Genomic DNA, 24,051 nt, shown 5'->3' on the forward strand with positions numbered 1-24,051 from the left:
ACTCAAAAAAATAAGCGAACAAGTGTCTCTCCCAAACTCGTTTTTGGCTCTGGTTGTAGTATTAATACAGATGCTTTATTTTTTACATGTATCCATGGTAATCTTCCCTGTGTGAACTCGAGCAAATATACTTGCTTTTGTGTACTCAAGTGCCAGTGAGACTTGGGAGCCCTGGCCTCCCCACCTCCATGTCCCCATGTCTCTATCTGTTTATGTCTTTGTATTTTTCTAATTTTCTTTGGCCCTGGAATCTTGTAGAATTGTCTAGGGTTACAGTTAACAACAATCTTCCTACATTGTTGATAAGAAAATTATCAATTTGCAGGGTATGATTGCTTACTCCTGTCATCCTAGATACTCTGGAGGATAAGATCTGAGGATCTTGGTTCAAAGCTGGTTCAAAAAGTTGAAAGCCAGCCCCAATCTAACCCAAGAACTGAAGTCCATGAGACTATCATCTCCAATTAACCACTTAGAAAAACAGAAATGGCTCTGTGGCTCAAGGGTTAGGGTTGCAGTCTTGAGATGAAGAGCTCAAGGACAGCATCCAGGCCTAGAGTTCAAGACTCACAATTGAAAAAAAAAAGAAAATTATCAATTAGAAAAGTCACATCAGCAAAGCCAAATTGATTAGGAAAGCAGGAAGCAGAACTAGCTCCCAGACAGATCATTTGAAGAAAAGAAAAAAAGTGAGAGACATATGGATGGAAGAGGGACTGGGTAAAAGAAAAAGAGACAGAGAAAAACAGATGCAAACAAAAGAGAAATGAAGAAAACTAGTGAGCAGGAAACAGACAATGAAGACAGAAATTAGAGAAAAAAAATCTTGTGAAGACACCTTACAAAAGAAAGAGGGATTTCTAGAAAGACCACAAACTGCATAATCAAATATAGCCTAAATTTCACATAAGACAACGACCACAAAACAGTCCAAAAGCAATCTTAGAGAGTAAATACTTATAGCTTACTCAGTTCCCTAGAAAATTAGAAGGTATGTGTGACCTCCCTATTTTAGTAAGTCCACTAAGACTTCATTAAGATAATATATTTCTCATGAGGATGGGATTTCTGACCACTTACTAGCATACCTTCACCTTCCATGAGATGTCGCCTCCTAGGTATCACTGAATCATATAACAAATGTGACTTTTTCTTTTCTTTTTTATTTTTTGCCAACCCTGGGCTTGAGCTCAGAGCCTGAGCATTGTCCTTGGACTTTCTGAAGCCTAGAACTCTACCACTTGAGCCTCAGCATGACTTCCGACTTTTTTTTTTCTATGTATGTGGTACCGAGGAATGGAACCTGGGTCTTCGTGCATGTTAAGAAAGCACTCTAACACTTGGACAAACTACCGGCCCTGACGTTTTCTTACAGAAAAAAAAAAAAAAAAACTATGAAGAAATTGAAGCAAATTTGCACTCAACTTAGGATGTGCAGATTTTAAAGTTTGCTAAACTATCTTTTGTCGGGGGCCAAGTAACGCCATGTCTAATAAATTTCTGCTGAGGCTTGTAGTGCAAAAAAAAAAAAAAAAAACAGTCAAGGGTGGGAAATCTGTGAGACTTTTACCTCCAATTAACCACCTCAAACCAGAAGTAGAACTGTGGCTCAAAGTGGAAGAGCACTAGCCTTGAGCAATAAAGCTCAGGAACAACACCCAGACATCAGTTCAAGTCCCATGACAGAACAAAAACAAACAAAATTGTCTTATTTTATTTTACATTTTGCTGCTGGTTCCGGGGCTTGAACTCAGGGCCTAAGGGGCTTTGTTCAAACCTGTTATTTTATAACTTGAAACACTTGATCCAGTTCCATCTTTTCATGTTTAAAAGGAGATAAAAGTCTTAAGGACTTTTTTTCTGCTTGGGCTGGCTTCAAACTTCTATACTCAGATCTCAGTCTCTTGAGCAGTTAGGGTTACAGGTATGAATCATCAACGCCTGGCTATAAAACCTTTTGGAAACTTAAATATTTTCTTTTCCTCAACTTCTCCAGCTCTGAACAAGTAGACACACTAATTAGACTATTTTCTTTACAACAGATAGCTACAGACTACCAAGCAGTATCTCATTTTCACAAAACCTGGCATGAACAACAAAATGCAGTCTCCAGATAAACAGAGTAATTATGCTTCAACTGTTGATAAATGCTCTAACATTTGAGTCCTTAGACTGAAAGGGAGTATAAAGTAGATGTGACTGAGATAACAGAAAGTGGATGGACATTTTGTGGAATAAGAGAGAAGCCTAGATACATAAGGCCATATAGTATGACACTAAATGAAAGGACCTTTAGGATATAGAAACAAAAGCCATATAATGAGTGATTGTTGTCCTTAACGTACTATGTTATCTCTCATCTCTTTTGCTATCCCTTGACTATCTCATATAGTTACAGTACCTTACTTTGTTATGTGATATATTGGATATATTTGTATTTGGTTATTTGAAATTGGATAGGGAAGGGGGAAAAACAAGATGGGGGTGGGGTGGGGGAGGGAAATGGGGACCAAGACATGAGAAATGGTATCATGTACGTGAATTAATGTACCTTCTATCTGGCAAATATAATGTAACCCTTCTATTAATTACAATAAAAATATATGAAAAAAGAAGCCATATTCGCATAGTACTGGAACAAGGACAATCTATTTTGTTTGGGGGTAGGAATGTTGCTTTTTTGACAATTTGTTAGCTGTGTGCTCACAGCATAGTGAAGCAAGAGATTTGTTGTCTTCACAGCAGAATATATATTTGTGTCTGTGTGTATGCCTGTGAGAGACAGACAGACAGCTATTTCAAGATAAAGAGAACAAGAAGATACTGACTGAGACAGTGTGTAGGATGGGGAACAGAAACAATTTCCCATCCTTCCAGAATTGCTTTGAACAATAAAGTCCAATCTATGAGTAGAAGTGCAAAGTAAATCAGAATACTTACAAAGTCTTTAGGCTTTCCAATCCTTTGAACATCTTATGCTGAACACTTTCCAAACGATTACTCGTGAGAAGTATTTCATTTACCCCAGATGCTCCTTCAAATGCTCCCTCCTCAATATCTGTGATTTTATTGTTGCTAAAATTGCTAAATAAACATTACAGACACAAAAGATTATAAGTGATTCCTCTCTAACAAAGACATCAGGATCATTTGCTTATTTTGAAAAAATCTCCACAATTTTTTTTTTTTTATCGCTCAGCTTTTCACTACCTGGCACTGCAAGTTCGTTCTATTCCATGAAGCTAAAAGGGAAGTAATACTAAGATGAACTGTCTCAGGCAAAAAGGACCACCTCAATGTATCAAACAATGTTCTATAAGTGTTTCCTGGAGTACAAAATTCTTGAGGTTTTCATATAAATTTTATTTACTCCCTAAGATTTAGTAAGGAATTATTAGAAGAAATTTCTCTACGATTGTTTATTAATTACTGGTAAAAAATGCTATCTCAGTAGTGGGGTAGGGAGAATAGATTAAGATGAATCAATGTTGGGAAAGCATCAGATATCCACATGAATACTAGCTTATTCTAAGTTAAACTTTGCATGTAATAATATATTGAGACAGATACCTCTTAGCACTATATACTAAACTTTCAAATAATACACAATGCTTTCCCAAAGAACAAGAAAGTTCCATCATTATAACAACTTTGCAGAGGCACTTTACTTTTCTTTCTTCATCAGTCATTCTAAGACCACACTGGGTCCCCAAATAAGATAATTTTATTAATCTTTCATGTATTACACTCTAAATATTTTTCAAAGCAGCTGTTCAAAACTCATTGTATTGAAAAGTATAATACAGTTAACCATAACCTGAATTTAGCACCATAAAGGAAGACAGTGAAGAAAATCAGAACCTGCTAAGGAAATAGCATATTAGAGAGATTTAGTGCTCAAGTGAGAGTTGACCTGGTTAGGCCTTTGAAAGGTGGTTGATTGGGGTCTATGAGTGTGTGACTGCATGTGGAGATGACAATCCCTCTAGTCTCAAGGTCTCCCTGTCCCTACATGGTGATGTATGTCCAGCCCTCCCCTTTCACCACACACCCCCCCCTACACTTCTGTTCAGGGATATGTAATGCTGATGTAGTGTTGTTGAAACTACTGAATTTATGAGCTTATCTCAAAATATGAGTTGTGGACACTTAGGAACAAAGATGAGCTATCAAGCTAGTTTACCAACCATTAATTCTAATGAAAGTTTAATGAAGCAAAAAGACAAACAGTTGGCATGGATGTGCTTCCAGAAAATAACACCATGATTTGGGGAATAGTCAAGGAAGTTACAGAGCAGCATCAAGCCCATTTTCCAAGTGCTATGATGGCTAGAATCATGCTGTGGTCACATAACTAAACAGCTGCCAGCATCAGAGAAAGATGCAAAGGCTTTGAATTTCCCCCACATATTGTTTGAATATGTGGGGGGGATTTTAAATCAGATTTCCTGCTTTGTTTAATATTTTCTAAATAAAATAAAATATCACTTATTAAAATCTGAAAAGGATAGGGAAAAGACAACAAAACACGAGGGTTATTTAAAATGACCATTTGTAACCACTTACATTTTACGTAATTGAGGAAGTTTCTTAAAGATTCCTGTGGCTTCCAACACTGTGAATTCATTGTTATTGAGACGCCTAAAGAAGCAAGATGGGAGGCTGGTTACATTATCAGTGGTTATGGAGGAGTTTCTTTTGTATTTATCAGAATAAATGAGAACACTATTTTGTGCTAACTCTAAAACAACAAAATATTGTAGAGATCTCCACAGAGATTTGTGGAAAATATTTCCCAAATATATTCCAATTCCATCATGATATGTTCTTATAGGCATTCTGTTTTGGGTAGGTCATTCCTAGGTATCTCTGAGCTCTTCAGCTCAAAGCTATTGCTCTACTAATTGAGTCATAGTGCCATTTCTAGTTTTCTGGTGGGTAATTGGAGATCAGAGTCCCCCAGACTTTCGTGCCTGGGTTGGCTTTGAAGCACAATCCTCAGATCTCAGCCTCCTGAGGAGCTAGGATTATAGGTGTGAGCCACTGGTGTATGGCTAGTATTCTTTCCTATTAAGATTCGGGTGGACAGGAGAATAAATCATCCAAGCCATGTCTCCTTTCATAATTCTAGAACATTCTCACCAACTCTTTTCTACTCATCTCTGTCTTGAAGAACACATGTGGTAATTTGTATTTAGGGTAGTCTATACACATTTCTAAGACGTTCTGTGTTTTCCTTCTATGTTTACAACACTAATACTATATACAGTCAGTACATGCAATCCTTATTTGGTCCCAGAATTAACAAATAATTTGACAAACACACTTTTCACATCTAGTACAGGATGCTAGGTTCAGATTCAATGGTAGACTTGTAAACAGAAGTTACATCACAATTGCCTTCTGTGTTTCTTGCGACTGCTATCTGCTGGTAAAGAAAACAAAACCCTATTCTTTTCTCTTTGCTACCTGACCATTGCTGAGTTTTTCTGACTATGAGTCAGTGAAGTGGTAACACAGATCAGAAAGAATTCCTTTGATTAGATTCATACTTAACTGAGATATAAAATGTAGACACTAAACTATATTCAGTCTTATTTATTGCTGCAAGGAATATATATATATATATATATTACATATGCACTAAGTTCTTAGAAGTGCATATGTGTATAGATGATGCCCAGTAAATTTTAAAAAATCAAGTATTTATGAAGTGTTAACTGAATCAATTAATTTGCTCATTCTACAAAGACAAGCTGCTTTCAGTGCAATGTATATGAATCAGAGTCAATGCAAACATTAGGGAAATAATAGCAAGAGACAGAATTTACTATTCTTTGGAACTCTTGGTCCCCTCCTTACTTCCAAAGGATTTTGACAATGAACTTACAGCTCTGCAGTATACTGGGGAATGTGGTCTGGGATTTTGCTGAGTTTTTGGTTGGAACAATCTACTGTGGTCCCTTCACAACGACACTTTTCAGGACAAGCCAGATCTGCAAAGCAGTCTCCACTTAATTTTGATCGGTAATCTTCTGTACCTGTTTAGGATTCAAACCAAAAATAAAGAGAAAGATACTGAGTGTAAAAGTTATCTATTAAAAGAAAGAAAACTACAGATTATACAGCAGGGAGACAACTGAGGGAATTTTGATCTATGGATATCACGAGAGGGTTACAAGAAAGGCTTGGAATTTTCTGGAAAAAAAAACAACAAAAAAGTAGAGTGAGCAGATTCACATAACAGGAAAACATTAATAAAGTTGAGCTTTTCACAGCTGTACTTTCTGCTGATCCAGTTCTGAGCCATTCTAGACTACTCCACAGCTAAGCACACAATGGCTATTTATTGTTTAAAAAAAGGGGGGAAAAAGTTCATTTTTTTTGGTTCTGAGAGTCAAGAATTGAAAATATATCCAGTAATCAACATATTCCTGTGTTATATCATTACAAATGAGGGCTTTCAAGCCAAATAGATGTCCTCAGGTTTTGAATTTTTCTACACATTTTTATTATCCTCTCCCTCGCTCATAATCTTCAGGAGTACCTACAAAGCCCTCTTTGGATTTTTTTTGTCTGTTTGTCATTTTGATTTTATGAAAAGAGGCAAGTGAATCCCGATTGGAGCCTCAGCAGCGTGTCATGCTGTAGAAAGCTGCGTGACGTTCCATGGTACTTGACAGAACCATGTTTTACTCATACCTTGCAACCACATGGTTAAATCAAGCACAACAGAAAATCTCGCTACGTTATCACTACACCAACCACTAGGCCAGAGGTCAGACCAAGAGGAGAGATGAAGGGAAGGAGGAGAAAAAGCTACAGACATTTCTGGAAATGTAATAATACTGTTTACATGACATGCATTCTTCCTGTAGAATGTATATGACCATTGTAAGAGTATTACTACCGGAGAGTTCCTGGAAACACAAAGAAGGAGCTAGACTCAAAGTTCTGTTCCTCAGGAGTGTGTAATGGAAACCAGAGCTTTCAGGAGCAAGGCGTGGAAGGCAAAAGCTACAAGGACAACAGAAAAGCTCAAAAGATCTGTGGTTTCTTCTCAGAAAGGGGAAGAAGGTGCAAAAGACTGAGACAAGAAGAAGGTACATCAGGGATTGAGAAGGGAAGATATCATGTTTCAGATCAGACACTTTTACTTACAGCCCAAGTGGTGAATTCCTGCAAAAAATAAAAATTACCAAAGAAGGAAAGAAAGACAGAGTAACCCCAACTAAGGTTAATAGACACATATATCACACTACACTTTTTCTCTCTCTTTTTTTTAACCTTGTCAACTGTAGGGGAACAGCATGGTAGGAAGAATTCGTCATGCTTTGTAAAACTGGTCATTTTTGGAAGCATACTGGCTTTATAGAAAAAGTAATGGCATGAAAGGTGCAAGGGACAAATCAAATTCTAGTCAATTTCTTTAGAAGGTGGAAATCTCCGCAAGGTATTTGCTTTTGTTATATCATTAATATTTAGAATGCTGTATAAAATAGGAATTGACAAGTACATACCTAAAAATGAATGGAAAACCAACCAATCCTAGGAATCCTTAAGGGCTCTTGTTTTTTTTAAAAAAAAGTCCATTAAAGTGGAGGCCCAGAGAATAATTCTGTGTCCTGGGCATTTCAATCATTAGTTTTAAAAATATAAATAACATAAAGTATGTTCAAATGGAATAGTTTGAATAATTTGATAATAATAACATGCATTAAGTGCTACTACTTAGAGATTTAAGCCATGTTGATATGTCATTCCAAGAGTGAAAAATGGCTTTTTTTCAGTTTTGTATGATCAGATTATTTTTCCAATTCATAATTGTGTAAAATGAATTTAAATATTACCAATGAAAGCCACCCAGCTTTTCAAAAGGTTACATGTTAGTCAATCAAACATAACATGTACAATATTAATTGATCAATTCAGAATAATTATTATACCTAAATATGGCTAAATGTGCAAATCATAGTTCAATTATACTTCAATAATTACAAGCAGTAAATAGTTCTTTAAAGTAGACACCAAATCCAAAGTTTTTCTTAAGAAAATAAAGATGGTTTTGCAGCCTGACACTGTAGGAATGTCACTTTGCTTACAGCTGTTATAATACATTGTAGTCTAAGATATATGCAGGAAGATGGTTGCCAATCAATAATTAACATGTATTTTCTTTTAACATAATGATTTAAAACAAGTCAGGAGGCATTTTACACAATTGCAGGCAAGAGAAATAAGTAACAGAATGTAGTCTAAAGAGCTAGCTCTAAGCCCATCAGTCTTTAGTGGGATAGACTGAAGAGAGGTCACAAAATACCACAATTACTTTTCTTAGAAACATTTAACCCATCCACCTAAATAATTCAAGGCACTTAGTACCATGATCTTCTCAGGCTTTCCTGATGGATACCAATGCTCTTACTGTGGATTAGTACTCTGAGTCCATACAAGCAAGATTGTAAAGTCACAGGTACATATGGAGCAAGTACAGTTAAATCAGCACAATGCTTTAATATTTTTTATTCGATAGGAAAAGTAAACCAATAGGAAGTAAAAATTGCTTTCTTATTGTGGAAGACTTAAGAAATGAAGTCTTCTGTTGAAAATTCAGGTCTACATGTTTATAACTGATTTCATGGAGAACTAGCTCTTTGACAGCAGAAAGGCATCCGTCTTTAAAACTAGCTTCATAAGCTATATTTTAAAAACAGGCTGAAAGATCCAATATACAATGTAAAGGGGAAAAATGATTTAAGTAGAGAGAGCCATAGATAGATTCAAATATTTTTAGCTACTGTGAGAAATTGTAGATAATGTGCCAAGGTAAAAAGGAGAGGGAAAAACATGTGGGGTTTAATAATAATGACGAACATTAGAAGCCACATGCAAAGTTCAGGTGTTCAGGAGAGCTACAGGTGATCTACAAGTAAGTTAGTCTATCTACAGCGTATTCAGTGTTCTTTCAAGAACATGCATATAAAAGGTTTAGAAATCATATTTCATAAAGTGAGGAAAAGGTATCTGCTGTTAGTCCTATCACCGAGCAAAACCTACCTGGAATGAAATACTGTTCTTTAGCTAAATAAAAAAAAAAAAGAGAGACAAAAAAAAATAGAAGATGCACCTGAATGTCAGCAAGCAGAAATATGAGTTATATTAGATTAAGAATGGACTACAGTTACCATAGATAACTAAGTGAAAAATGCATATTCACTAATGTTTAATAATGTATAGTGAATAATATATGCATCGATTATGAACAATATAGAAAGCCTGATTTTCATATTAGCTTTTTAGTATGCATTAACTGCTCAGTGGAAAATACGTCTCTAATGGTTAAGTTAGCAAACTACCCAAAAAACATAGATGATACATTAAATGATCAGAACACAGAAAGACTGTCTCAAAACAATTAAGGTAAAATGAAGTCAGCCTTCTATGTAATGGCAATCCCGTTAAATTAATAGTTAGCTTTGTATCCAATGTAACATTACAAGTTAGCCTTTTGGATTTGCTTTAAAAAATGTGTATCTTCACAATGCTATTCGAAAGAAGAAAACGAAAAATGACGGAGGTACATTTAGGGAGGGGTGAGAAATTTCCTCCCACTTCTCTGCCTGACGGAGTCTCAGGACTCTCTCTGAAGAAACGAAAACATGACTTATTATTTGAAGTCGGTCAAGAGAGAAATAATACAACACACATGAGATTTCACATATTTTCAAGGCATTTCGAGTTAACTAAGAGGCCCTGATTACATATAAACCCTGAGAATGTAGTAGAAAAGACTGCCGGCACCATTTTCACTTGACTGATTAGGTCATGAATGGTGCCTACCTTTCTCTCCTGCTTTATTTCTTCATGGGCAGAAGAGAAAGAAATGTGATTCTACAAATGTTTGGTAATCAGTCAAAGCCCCATGGCTTTAGGCAGGTCTCTCATGAGCCTCTGTGTTTGGTCCCCCAGGGAAATGACTCAGGAAGTTAGAAATTACCTGAACAACGGAATTTCTTGCTTTTGATCTGTCCGATTCTTTTGTTTGCCAAGCGGCGGGGGCTGGTGCAGCGGGCACCACTGGTCTCAATGGGGTTGGTATGGAGATAATCCGCCAGCCACTTGAGATGGCAGTCACAAATAAAGGGGTTCTGCGCCAAATGCCTTTCAACAGACAGAAACAGCTTTATATGGAACTTGCACAGGCCTCAGCTCCCACATTCAGTGTACAATGGATGCTCATCCCGTGTGGAGGGGATTGTTATCTACATACATGGTTTGGATGGCCCTGAGAGCTGAGAAGGTGCCTTTGGCAACGGTCTGAAGCTTGTTGTCGTATAGGGAGAGGAGGTTCAAGTTGTGCAGGTCCTGAAAGGCATCCACGCGAAGGCAGTTGATCTTGTTGGCATTCAGTAATCTGTGTGTTCAGAGAGTTGTACAGTGTAAGCAGGGCCCGAGGTCAACCTGGCTGCAAGACTCTGGATTTCACCCTGTGCCATGGACAAACGCATTCCTTTCCATCTCCACAATAACCTGCTTAGCTGAAATATTAACTTGGGATAGGTAGGGCTGAAGATGTGAGGTCAATCTGAATAAACAAAACAGGCCAGATCAAATGGATCTAAATCTGGTGGTGATTATCCACCACTATCCAAGGAGATTTGCTAAATATATATTAAAAAAGGAAGCAGAGGTAAGCAATAGACAACACTAGATGAAGCTCAGCTTCTCTAGTTGAGGGCTCCTAGCACATTGAAAACCTCTTTGATCACTCACAGGAAAGATTCAGTCTGTTTTCAAAATAGCAAACAAAGCAACTGTTCGAAACCAAATATATCATCAGATCATGTTACTCTTAGTAAACAATCACCATATCCTATATGTCCAATAGGAGAGGTCACCCACTCCTAGGAATTTAGCACATTTCATTTTTTCATTTCTACTCCTAGCTCCTTTGGCCCAGCTCCACAGGTCTTTTGCTCTTTTTTTACCCTCTCATCTAACATCTAGATAATCTACCTGGCTAGGTGGTCACTTTGCTTCAACATGCTCAAATGTTTCCTCTTTTCAGCCAACATGACCACTCTCTTTTATGTTTCCATGTATGTTTGGTCCTTCCCAAGTTTTAGCTTGCTCATTTCTTCATATCTCATGGACCATGCCCCTCCATGCTGGTCCTTTAATCTTGCAGCCTCACTGACATCCAAGTTGCTGGGAATGCTGATGTATGCCATGTCTAGCTTCTGCTTTCTAAAGTGCATATTCTTTCTGTCATACAGAAATCATTTATTATATTATGCATGCCACAAGGGCAGATGTTATACAGATTCAAAATGACATTGTACAGTTAGTGTTCATGTGCGTATAACAGTGTAGAGAAAGACATTCTGGAACCATTTCAAAGAGTTTCCTTTTCAAGCAAACAGCCATAACTAGTGCTAAGTTTACTTAACTAATCTGTCCTTTTTATTAAGTTGCATTATTTGGGGTTGAACAGCCTGAAGCCTCCTTCAAAATAGAAAAGGTAAACTTACAAAACATAATTAATATAGGTATCCTCAACAGATGTGCAGTAAACAGATACTTACAGCAGCTGTAAGGAAAACAGTCCTTCAAATAGACTCTTGGGGAGTTCTGTGATTTTATTTCCATAGAGGACACTGAAATATTTTATAATGAAAAAAAAAGTCAGGCATCAAACAAGCATTACAAATTCATCTAATACAAATGAACTCAAGAGTAGAGCAAGATAACAGACCCTTAACACATTACAAAAGTCAAAACTGAATAAAAACAAAACTTTCTGAGACTAAATGAAAGGAACTCTAAGATATAAAAACAAGAGCTTCATCTTGTGTGATTATTGTTCTTAATGTACTGTTATTTCTCTTCTCTTTTATTGCCCTTTGATTAATCTAATATTGTTACTGTATCTGATTTTGTTACCTGGTATATTGCATATACTTTGTTTATTTGGAATAAGAAAGGGAAGGGAGGAAAACAAGATGATTGGGAGAGGGTGAGGGGAGGAAAATGGGAAAAAAAAACCCACAAGAGGGGGTATCAATGTATGAGAAGTATCGCACCTACTACCTGATGAATGTAATTATAACCCCTCTATATATTATCCCAACAATAGAATATGAAAAAAAAACTTTCTCAGCATTTTTGCTTAGATTAGAGATCTCCTGTATAAAATATGAAAGCTACAGAAAAAGATTAATCTCACTATAATTAATAACTTAATTGACATTTCATATAAATCTTTCTCATTAAATCATGTTTTCTACATGTGTCTACACACATACACATGAACAAATGATTCATAGATAGTGAGATAACTGTATATATATGAAAGAAGAACATCAAATATAAAATCTGTCACTGATTTTAAAGATTACTTTTGACATCATAATAATGATCAATGAATGAAGAAATCCATATAAAGATAGAGCTTTTGTTTTAAACATACTATACACATATTTAAGAAATGTAAGATCTGTTAAGAGAGTGATCATGAATATGGATTTATTAGAAGTTTCAAAATATATGCTCTCTAGAAATATATGCTCTCTGAGTGAGTTCTCATAGTATGTACCTCTGTTTAGATACAAAGCAGAGACATTAAGTGCACCGGGGTTTAGTGGGTTTTACCAACATTGGATTGACAAATAGAATGATGATCACTTTGCAAAGAAATCAAGGCAGGAACAAACCAAACAAAAAGGAATGAATGAGGATCAAGGAAGAGAAAATCAGTGGGATGAAAAGGTTGACCTACACCAGTTACTAGTAAAAGAAACACAACAATGTCTTATCTACTTTTAGTCTTTCAAGGTGAGTATCACAGCTATGGGTCAAAAAGGCAGATTTATATTTTGAAGGGGAAATTTTTGTTAGCATATATCAGCAACACTCTTATGACGGTTATGAATTGTAACTCTATTTCACCTTGCACTTTATTTTTAAGAGTTCTATTTCAGAAAAGAATGATCTACAACACAATATTTACATATAAAATGTCAGTGATGGCAAAATTTGTTACAGCAGAAAATTAACATGTATGAAATGCCTCCAACCTAAAAATAAGAAAATTTGATAATATGTTCTCCTTCAATAAGATTCAAACTTTCACAGATATTTAGTGATGTACAAGTGTCTATGCTATAACATTAAGCGATTTTTAAGAAATTAATAAGGAGCACTTATTACTAGAATATACTGATAGAAAATATATAACCATACAAGCAGAACAAAAGGGAAAGTGTTTTGCTGTGTAGAGGTGTTATGAATTTGGATCTATATACTTTCTGAAATTTTTGTAGCTTCCACAATAAACATGCATTATTTCCAACGTAAAAAAGAAATCATTGTCTTGGAAGACAAATAAAAGCATGCTATGATAGATGAAGGAAAAAGGTGAAATAATGATCTAAATAATTAATATGTTTGGCAGCTGTACATTATTTTCTGGGTTGCAAGAAAGAAAATAAAATACAACGTAGATGAATAGAGGGAAGAAAATCCGGTTCCCCTTTTAACATGTCAGAGTGAGGTGGGATGGATGACAACAAATGAGCAAAAGTCTCAAGGGAATAAATAAAGCTGGGTGCTACACAGTGGAGAGACAGCCTATTTATTTAGAAAACAATATTGGGGCTGTAAAGGACAACATAAATTTCACTTGTATAGGACATAGATTTTTCTTTAGAAAGGCAAATCAATTAGAGAAAGAAAATAATTTTTAAAAATCCACGAATAGAGGCCGAGAGTTTGGTCTAGTGGTTGAATGCTTGCCTAGCATGCATGAAGTCCTGGGTTTGATTCCTCGGTACCACATACATAGAAAAAAGCCAGAAGTGATGCTGAGGCTCAAGTGGTAGAGCTCTAGCTTTGAAAAGTCCAAGGACAGTGCTCAGGCGCTGAGCTCAAGCCTAAGACTGGCAAAAAAAAACTATCAAAGAACAAAGGAGAAAATTCTGTATATTAGGGTTAAGAGAGGAAAAGAATTATGAAAATGTAGACATGTATAAATGTTTACTCTGAGGTCAAGAATAAGAGAAGAGGGGACAGTAGGGGAGAGAAGGAAAGAAATTAAGTTGACAGTAATTCAGGATTTCTCAGTTCAATACTTTTTTTTTTAAATTTCAATGTATACTGCTGTCAGAAAGAATGACATTGCTCATTAGAAAAGATCATATTAAGTGAAGTAAGCCAGACTTAAAGGAACTTAGGCTCAATGGTTTTCCTCATTTGTCATAATCAGTAGAAACCTTGGGCTCTCCTAGCAGAGATTTGCAATAGAGCAAAACTTTGATACATAAGGCCATATAGTAGGGCGCTAAATGAAAGGACCTCTAGGATATAGAAACATAAGCCCATATAATGAATGATTGTTGTTCTTAAGGTACTATGTTATCTCTCATCTCTTTTGCTGTCCCTTGGTTATTTCATATTGTTACAGTATCTCACTTTGTTACCTGATATATCGGATATATTTGTATTTGGTTATTTGAAATTGGATAGGGAACGGGGGAAAACAAGATGAGGGGTGGGGGGGGGAGGGAAATGGGGACCAAGACATGTGAAAGGGTATCAATGTATGGGAATTAATGCACCATCTATCTGGCAAATATCATGTAACCCTTCTATTAATTATAATAAAAATATATGAAAAAAATATCAATGTATAGAAGGGTTATTCACCAGATAGAGAGTTCATTACTTCTCATACATTGCTATCCCTTCTTTCTTTTTGTCCACATTTCCCTCCCCGACCCCCTTCCCTCATTTTTCCCCCTCCAATTTCAAATAGGTGAACATCTATATAACATACCAGGTAACAAAGTGGGATACAGTAACAATATGAGATTAACCAAAGGGCAACACAAGAGAAGGGAGAAAAACATAATACATAAAGAGTAACAGTCACTTATAATTAAGCTCTTATTTCCATGTCCTGGAGGTCCATTAATTTGGCCTCATCCTGTATGGCCTCATGTATCTAGGGTTTGAGCTATTGTAATCCTCTGCTAGCAGAGTTTTAGACATGTACTAATTGTTACAGATGAGGGAAACCATCAGTTCAATACTTTTTGATCAATTCACTCAACAATAGCTATTGTATGTATAAGTGTTTGTGCCAGCAACAAACCTGGTACCGAAAGATGCTATAATGCTATAGTACTTTTAATTTTGCTAAAATAAAAGGAAGTTTGAGTCCTAAAGAGAAAACAGTAAACACTGCAGAAAATGCTAAGCATAAAAAATGTGTCGATTTCTTAAGAGAACATTAAATATAAAAATGTCCTTATTGTCTCAGTGAGAAAAGCATGGTTGGAGGAAAAAGTGGTTCAATAAATACATTTTGCTTCTGTTTTTTTGTTTTTGCCAGTCCTGGGGCTTGAATTCAGAGCTTGGGCACTGTCCTTGGGCTTTCTCAAGGCTAGCGGTCTACCACTTGAGCCACAGCACTATTTCTGGCTTTTTTCTGTGTATGTGGTACCAAGGAATTGAATCCAGTGCTTTGTACACACTAGGCAAGCACTCTACTACAAGGCCATGCTCTCAGCCCCAATGGATGCATTTTAAAAGCTACTTTGCTAATATATATCTTACATTAATCATACTAAATGATAATAGCACAGAATAACCTAAATTATAATGACAATAAATAGATGTCACTTTATCTAGTAGGAGAAGGCTTACACACCTTGGTCAAATCTAGTCTAGTTTCCTCTAGCAGATAGAATTTTGGCAATCAAATATCAGCTTGAAATGGTGTATCATTTATGTTTTTCAAGACAAATGCCACAGAGGTATTTGGCATCCTATATTTTATCATTTTAATATTTTCATTCCTTTAGCAGATGAAGTTTCTGTCAATACACTTGACTATGGATGCAGAATGGCACAGTGTGAAAGATGAGGTGTAAGTGAAATGTGTAAGAGAAGCTTGCTTTAGCTGTAAAGCAGTGTTGCTTATCTCATCAGGCTCTTCCAGAAGTCTACAAACTCAAAGGTCCATTCTGCTCCTTTCTAGGAGACTTTCTAGGGGCCTACTCTCACTTTCTCTAGGTAGGTGCTCTTTATAATCCTCCTTCTCGACGCCCCACCCCCCATGGTAATATTCTAAATGTTTCCTATTGCTAATACGATCATTATTTTATCATCAATCATCTGCTTCCTGCTAGTTTCAGTGATTTTTCTCTTTTCTTGCTCCCTTGGCCAATACTTAATAGGCCAATCCTCTATCTTCAATTCTTTTATTTATTTATTTTTTGACAGTCCTGGGGGCTGATCTCAGGGCCTGGGCACTGTCCTTGGGCTTTCTCAAGGCTAGAGCTCTACCACTTGAGCCACAGCACCACTCCCAGCATTTTTCTATGTATGTGGTACAAAGGAATCAAACCAGAGTCTTCGAGTATGCTAGGCAAGCACTCTTCCACTAGGACATGCTTCTGGCCTCCTTAATTCTTTTCTATAGCTCACTCTTATAATATGATTAAGATTTTGAGCCTGAAGGCCTTACTAGGCCTTTGGTACTACCTTCCTCTATGTAGTGGCATTCTCTTAATCTGTAAATTATTTCACGGGCTAGAATTACTTTTGACAAGTTTCAAATAATAACTGTTATAAACATATATTTGACTGATTTAATTTAAATCACTCTCATCCTGAAAATCTTCCTGATGCTAATAATGTGATCCTCACATCTCAGCCTTCTGAGCAGAAGGACAGCTGTGAGCCACCAGAGGCCCTCACAGTGCACTTCCTTGTCTCTCCTGTCTGACATATTAAAGCAGGTTCACTCACACAAGTCTTAAGTTGAAAAAGAAGGAGTGGAAGAGAGTGGTGGCCCACCTGTCCTGCTTCCCTGTTCTCTGGAGCACAGCACCCTGTATATCCTTTGAAAGCGACTGATAGTATCCTCAGACAAGGGTCATTGGATTTAGAGACCCCAAATACAGCATCCTCAAGAGAGAAATAAAGACCTGTAATCCTAGCTACTCAGGAGGCTGAGATCTGAGGATCACGGTTCAAAGCCAGACAGGGCACACAAATCTGTGAGAATCTTATCTCCAATTAACCATCAGAAAACTGGAAGTGCACTGTGTCTCAAGTGGTAGAGTACTAGCCCTGAGCTGAAGAGCTCAGGGATAGCACCCGGGCCCAAATTTCAAAGCCCCAATATCAATAAGAAAAAAAAAGAAAAAGAATGAAATAAAAAATGCTATTTATTTCAAATGGAAAATGTCATTGTGTGTGCAAGTAGGACAGCTTAAGCATCCTTTTTAAAGAATAAACTTATCAAATCATAAAATACCTACTTCTGAAACTGGCCCATTTTAAATGAGGTCCAATAGTAATAGTTCTTATGATTCATATGTTTTCCTATGCCTGAAGTTAAGTCAGGCTGCCATGCCTGTCTATAGACTTCCCTATTCTTCAGTACATTCTTGTAGACGGATACTCACAGTGAATTAAGAGAGCGGAGTCCTTGGAATGCATCTGGTGCAAGTTCAGAGATCTGATTATTGCTCAGGTCACTAAGATCAGAAATAAGATTAGGTTAAATTAAATATGATGCGGTGAGGTTTACTATAGCAGAAGGCAATTTATGGGTTTTATAAGCTGGCATTGCCAATCTCAAAGGTTCTACAAAATTGGACATATGAAGAATCATAAATTCAAAAATATATCACACTTTTTAATTTTTTATTATTGAAACCATACTTTTAAAATGCATCTACTGGTTATTTGCTTAAGTTATTATTAAACATTTGCCATATATTATTTTAGGTAATAGAACAGCTAATAATTTGTCTCATGTATGAACAAAAACAATGTGAAATAATAAGTTAAATTACAAAGAACTTTAAAAGCTACATAGTTATTATGAATACAATATTACTACAGAACTAGACATCTTATAGACAATACGCTTAAGCTGTCACACTCAGAAATATTATATCATTATCCTTGCATGTTCATAATTTGTATAATTTTATACATTTCTTTTTTCTAGAATATTCACTTACATTCTTCTGAGCTTTTTATATGGTGAGAAAGCTCCAGGAGGAATGACCTTGATTGAGTTCTGTTCCAAACGTCTAAAAAAAAAAAATCCAAGTTTCAAATAAACAGCTTGTATTCTAAACTATGCTTAATTTCTACTCAGGATGCATATGAAGGAAAAGTGTTTTGATGATGGATAATTTCTTCTTTTTTCCAAAAGTGACTATTAAAATTAAAGATGGTGTCCCTTACAGGTGGAACAAGACTGAAATAAAAGACAAAGTGACTCTAATGATAATTAAACAGATTTTCAAGCAATACCAGACCATCAGCATGTAGGTCTACCCATTTTAGAAGATAGAAAGCATTTTATTTGACAGTCCTTGAGACTGAACTCAGCTTGAGCACTGTCCTTGGACATTTTTTTTTCTCAAGGCTAGTGCTCTACCACTTGAGCCACAGCACTACTTCCAGCTTATTTTTATGTATGTGGTACCGAGGAATCAAACTTGGGTCTTCGTGCATGCTAGGCAAGCACTCTACCACTAGGTCAGACTCCCAGTCCTGTAAATTTATTTTTAATCCAGGAAGGCAAATGCAGATCCAGGTAATTCAACAAAAGAATTTAATATGAAGAAATACAAGTTAAACAATTGCAGGACATTGACGCGGAAATTTTCTATCACATCCAAAGCAACAAAGATGAAAGAAAGCAATGTTCTCACATGGCTCTTGGTGGATGAATTTCACAGAAGCCAGTGTCATGGCAAAGGAGCCTATGTTCTGTGGCTTACTGCAGATGTGACTCTAGCATTCTAAGTGTAACCAAAGAGGAAATGGGAAATGTTTCAGCTGAGATAAAGGGTTCAGAAGCAGTAGTTTTTGATGAATAAAATTAACTAAGAACCTAAAATTCTCCTCATTGATAGCAGGACCATAGAGTAGATGATGTCAGAGTTATTTTCAAATCAGGGATTTTAGTGGGCCACAAAAGTAATCCAGTTGTGTTTGAATGCATTAGGCAGTTGTTATTTTTACATGAAATACTCAAGCCTCACAAATGGCAAAAAAATAAAAATAAATTTACAAACACATAAATGAACATGTACTTATCTATTTATATGTGTGTGTATGCATATAAATGTATATATGTGTATGCTTATGCATATATTTACCACTACACAATTGGAAACAATTTTGTATATGTGTATATATTTTCTACTCAACTGATTGTCACTATTAAGGGTCAAATTTACCCCAGAAGACAAGAAATAAAACTTATAAAGAAAATTTGGACTTAACATCTACATTATTTATCCAGGTCTTAAGAAAGAGTACTAATTTCAACTACTCTAAATGGAGCAAAGAACACTTAAATCATTTCAATGTTACATTATTGATTGGCCTGTATTGAACTGATGGTTTACAAAATGTTTTGGCTATGATCCATTCTTACAGTTAAAGTTTAAGAAGCTTTATTTAATAAATAAAAACACAAAGACAAATTCTATTGATAGAATATGTCATCTGAGTTTTTCTGAATCTGAGCCAAAACATCTCATACCAACGTGGTAAAGATTTTTTTCATAACAATATGTTATTATGACAAAAACAATTCTTCGCGATGTAAGATTTCTTTGGATGTAAATACACATTTTTTTCATATAACTTTTCATAAGTATCATTTCAGGACTTCAAGAGCATCCAGTAAATTTTTTCAGTCTTTCATTAATGCTATAAATATTTTATTCCTCTCCTGTGCAAATGATATCATATATTTGGAATTCCATTGTAAACAAAGGCAGACCTATTCATACTCTGTCTTTTGCTGGTGAAGTATTGAATTTTTCAAACAGATTTCAAAATCTTCAATGCCAGTTATATCAAATATTATATACACCACTAAAACTAGAACATATAGTGATATTTAGACCTACTTTGTAGCTATTTGTGATTTTGTTACACTACCTAACAAGTAAACACTACTGAACTGTACATTTAGACACAGAATCTTAACCATGAAAATATGCTGCCACTTCTAGAGGTAAAACATTTGTTTTTAACTGATGTCTATTCCCTGTAACATTTTGGAATTTTAGAATACAATGTTTTTCTTTTATTATAAAATCTTTACAATATATTTGAGGGACTAGAAACAACATTGATCTAATAGTGTCTCTGTATTAAAGAAAAGGAAAAGTATTTAAACCAGACTATAACAACTGAGAAAGAAAAGCATCAGAGTTTTCACGTCAATGTTAAAAAAATCCCAAAATTACATTCTCTAGCTCTTCTATCCTCTCATCTTCTCCTTTAATAACACAGAATCTGCTGAATTTTATAGAGTACAAATTTGAATCCATTGTTCCATGAAGAAGCTAATTAAAAACATTCTGGGGTTATGAAAACAGCGGAAAGTAAGATGTATTTGCATGCTCAGGATGAAACTCATCATAATTAAGTGCTTTCCAAATGCCAATCCTTCAGAGAAAGTGAATTACTTTTTATTTTGAAAGTAGAGATAAATTTAACAAAAGAAAATGGGGAGGAACTCCTCAACACCACATACAGCACGGCATCATTTCTGGCTTTTTCTGTATGTGGTACCAAGAAATTGAATCCTGGGCTTCCTGCACGCTAGGCAAGCATTCTACCAGTAGGACCTGCTTCCAGCCCTTTCACTAGCCCAATTTAGTACATATTTTAATGTTTCTTTACATGTAGATACTTTATTTTTTCATATATTTTTATTATAATTAATAGAAGGGTTACATGATATTTGGCAGATAGATGGTGCATTAATTCCCATACATTGATACTCTTTCTACATGTAGATGCTTTAAAAATATCATTCTTTGGTGATTGAAAGTATAACGGTATATAGAAAATAAAGCAATGAAATTGCTCTTTATACAGCTGATATAAGCTGAAAAAATGCCTAAAACTAACAATAAATAAGTATGAACTTTGTACAGAACAACGAATTAAATTCCAATGCGTCTCTCATTAGCATTAGGGGTCTTAATATAGCTATTTTTCCTTTCCCTGAGTGGCTTGGATTTAGACAACATGGTGAGAATGGAACTTATTAGAATGCTTTGTGAAAAAGTAATGAACAAGTTATACAGAAAATTTGTTGTATTTTACTTGCCCAAAATAGGGCAGTAATGATTTGTGGATCTGAATGTGCACAATTATCTGCATACACAACAAAATGCATTATGTAATACAAAGTCTGCACTGTCATTGTCACCAATAGCACACAAGTAAATTTTCCACATGACTTAATCTCTGATGTGAAATGAAAGAAATAACTCAAAAAGAATTGTGCTCATTACTCATTACCTGATTCATGTAAGTGTAACCCTAACCTCTTTGTATATCAACTTTACAATAACAATAAAAAAGTATAAAAAAGAAACTAAAACCTTTTTTATATTACCCAGTAAGCTATGAATTTAGATTAATCGTATCTGTAACACACAGCCCAGATGCGGATGAAACAGGGCAATAAAGCCAATGCTCTTTGCATTTTTCCCATCTGCTTTTCACATAAATGACAAAACGGCTGCCAGAGAACAGAATGTATATTGAATGGCATGAGTGATTGGGGTACAGTGATTCTGGCTTTGGAAACTTAAGTAGTTCTCTACAGCCAGTCTCTCCTTAGAGGTCACATCAGCCCTGCATTTGACAAGGGAGAGACTCAAAACCTTCCTTTGGTATGTGAGATCTTTTTACTATTACATGAAAATTCCAAAAGTAAGCATTTTATGTTTATTGGTGAAGTTACTTCTGGCTTTAGCAGTAATGAATGCAGGTTGAATTCCTTCATATGACTCTCATAAAATGATCCAGCCTATTTTAGACTATAGTATTATGTCTGTTTTTTAATTGCAATTCCCAGAACTTTTGGAAATTTAATAAATACCTTCAACAGCTGAGTGAATATTGGTCTCTAGAGGGAAATGCTTTGCATACGGCTAGCACTTTTGCCTCAGGACTGTATCCATACTAATTGATGTTTCAGCCATCCCTGTTTTAAGATAACTTGTGTCTAAAAACTTTTTTTATTTCATATTTATTTCTTCTGATGTCATTCTAGGATACATTCCCCTGAGTGTAAATTCAATTCAAATTTTTATAGTGGAGAAACAAGTCTTTATTTTCCATTTGGTCTTTTTGCGTTTAGAGAAAGGCTATATAACATTTATTTATTTGTTTGTTTGCTTGTTTATTTTTAACATATGTGTATACTAAGGTTTGAACTCAGGACCTTATTTTTCCTAGACAGGTGGCTCTATCTTTTGAGCAATATCCCAGAGCTTTGCTTTTGTTAGTTTTTCAATACAGTCTTATTTTTTTTTCCCACATTAGCTTGGTCTGTGAGCCTCCTTTTGATAGATCTTTTCACTGGGGCAACAGAATCAGATTGGGCACTGAGAATTTTTTTCAATGGGTTAGCCTCAAAGAGCCATTCTCAAACCACTGTCTCCTCCATAGCTAAGAGAACAGGATCCAGGAGGCCGACTTTGTGTATGTTTATGAAGATTAAAAGTTTTACTCAGCCAGCACAGTGGCTCGAACCTGTAATCCTAGCTATTCAGGCTGATATCTAAGGATCACAGTTCAAAGCCAGCCGAGGCACTAGAGTCTGAGACTCTTATCTCCATTTAACCACTAGAAAACCAGAAGTGAGGCTGTGGCTCAAGGGATAGGGCAATAGCCTTGAGCAGAAGAGCTCAGGGATAGCAGCCAGGCCCAGAGTTCAAGTCCCACAACTGACAAAAAAAAAAAAAAAAGGTTTTATTTAAACCAAAAATGAATTTAGGCTCATATAACTTCAATAAACCGTAAAATCTTTATAGATATTTGCTCGCTTTTTAACTAATATTACCAAAAGTATGATTAAGTCTTCTCTCTGTTTTTCTTAAGGAATCAAAAAAAAAGGATAAGAATCAATCTGTGTATACTACATAGAAATAATACACATGATTATATATGTATGTACACTCATATTTAAATAAAAATGGATATATTCAATAAAATGCAAGTTGGGCCAAATGGGTATAAATAGTTTTTTTCCCCCCTCAGGAGTATGCAGTCTTAACAAAAATGGTTTCTCTGCATGGAATAAACATTTGCAATTTTTTCAAGATAATTGCTTTTTTATATCCTAATGGATATGATTTCTCAAGATACATATACATAGTTGGGAATTTTGCCAAAATATAAAAGGCAAACCTCCAGTGATTACTGGTGAATGCAACTGTAACCTATGGAGCTTACAAATGTATTTTTCATAAGTTAACTTATACAGTGTTATTGTAGAGCTGCATTATAAAGAGTCCACTATGTTGTTGGGGAATATGAATTAGTGAAACATTGTTCTGAACAAACATATTCAAATACAGTTTGTATAATAAATAATTTGTGGAGACTATGTATTCTGTAGGGTGCTAAATTATTATATCTTTATTTGGATCCATGATAAAACCATGATATGAAAATTTCAGGAACTATTATATAATACTATGAAAAATAAAATCTCTGGATAATGAAAATTTGTTTTAGATACTTTATGACTTTATGAATACTCACAGAATTCCTAGAAATGAAATTATTTGCTAATCTGTGAATATATGCTATATATATGTACATATAGAGTTGAAATTATAGCTCTTATATATATACATATATATATATACTTAATGAGTCATTATGATTTTAAGACTTTTCATTTAAGTGACATTTCTAGACAAAATGATATTACTTAATAAAAGAATACATAGTCCTTTGATAATAATTAGGCCAAAAGGACCTCATTTCTACTCTCAATAAATTTAGGAAGTTAGCTTTGAAACAAGATTTTTATAACAAGCAATCATTTTCTATAAGACAAAAATAAAAATGTTTTAATAACTTTTAGGGAATATAGATTCCTGTACTCTATTTCACAAAGAAATGAAGTAAAGTGAAAAACTTTTTTTATAAATGATTTTTGCAAATTATTTTATCATAAGGAGGGTTTTAAGA

General features: G+C 35.2%; 1 protein-coding gene across 2 annotated transcripts in view; it reads right to left on the reverse strand.

Annotated features, from left to right (window-relative positions):
* Positions 1 to 24,051, reverse strand: part of Slit2 (slit guidance ligand 2) — a 313,542-nt gene that overhangs the window by 68,970 nt on the left and 220,521 nt on the right. The window contains exons 10-18 of one of the 2 annotated variants that reach the window (XM_090343776.1): positions 18,039 to 18,110; positions 17,475 to 17,546; positions 11,586 to 11,657; positions 10,271 to 10,414; positions 9,998 to 10,161; positions 9,058 to 9,081; positions 5,891 to 6,041; positions 4,567 to 4,641; positions 2,941 to 3,084 (exon numbers count right to left, since the gene is read on the reverse strand). In XM_090343776.1, coding sequence (XP_090199902.1) covers positions 2,941 to 3,084; positions 4,567 to 4,641; positions 5,891 to 6,041; positions 9,058 to 9,081; positions 9,998 to 10,161; positions 10,271 to 10,414; positions 11,586 to 11,657; positions 17,475 to 17,546; positions 18,039 to 18,110 — 918 coding nt within the window. The remainder of the gene's footprint in view (positions 1 to 2,940; positions 3,085 to 4,566; positions 4,642 to 5,890; positions 6,042 to 9,057; positions 9,082 to 9,997; positions 10,162 to 10,270; positions 10,415 to 11,585; positions 11,658 to 17,474; positions 17,547 to 18,038; positions 18,111 to 24,051) is intronic. The other variant, XM_090343777.1, reaches the window with a different exon arrangement.

This window comes from Megascapheus bottae, chromosome 13, assembly GCF_031878675.1.
Source record: "Megascapheus bottae isolate mThoBot1 chromosome 13, mThoBot2.hap1, whole genome shotgun sequence".
NCBI classification, from domain to species: Eukaryota; Metazoa; Chordata; class Mammalia; order Rodentia; family Geomyidae; genus Megascapheus; species Megascapheus bottae.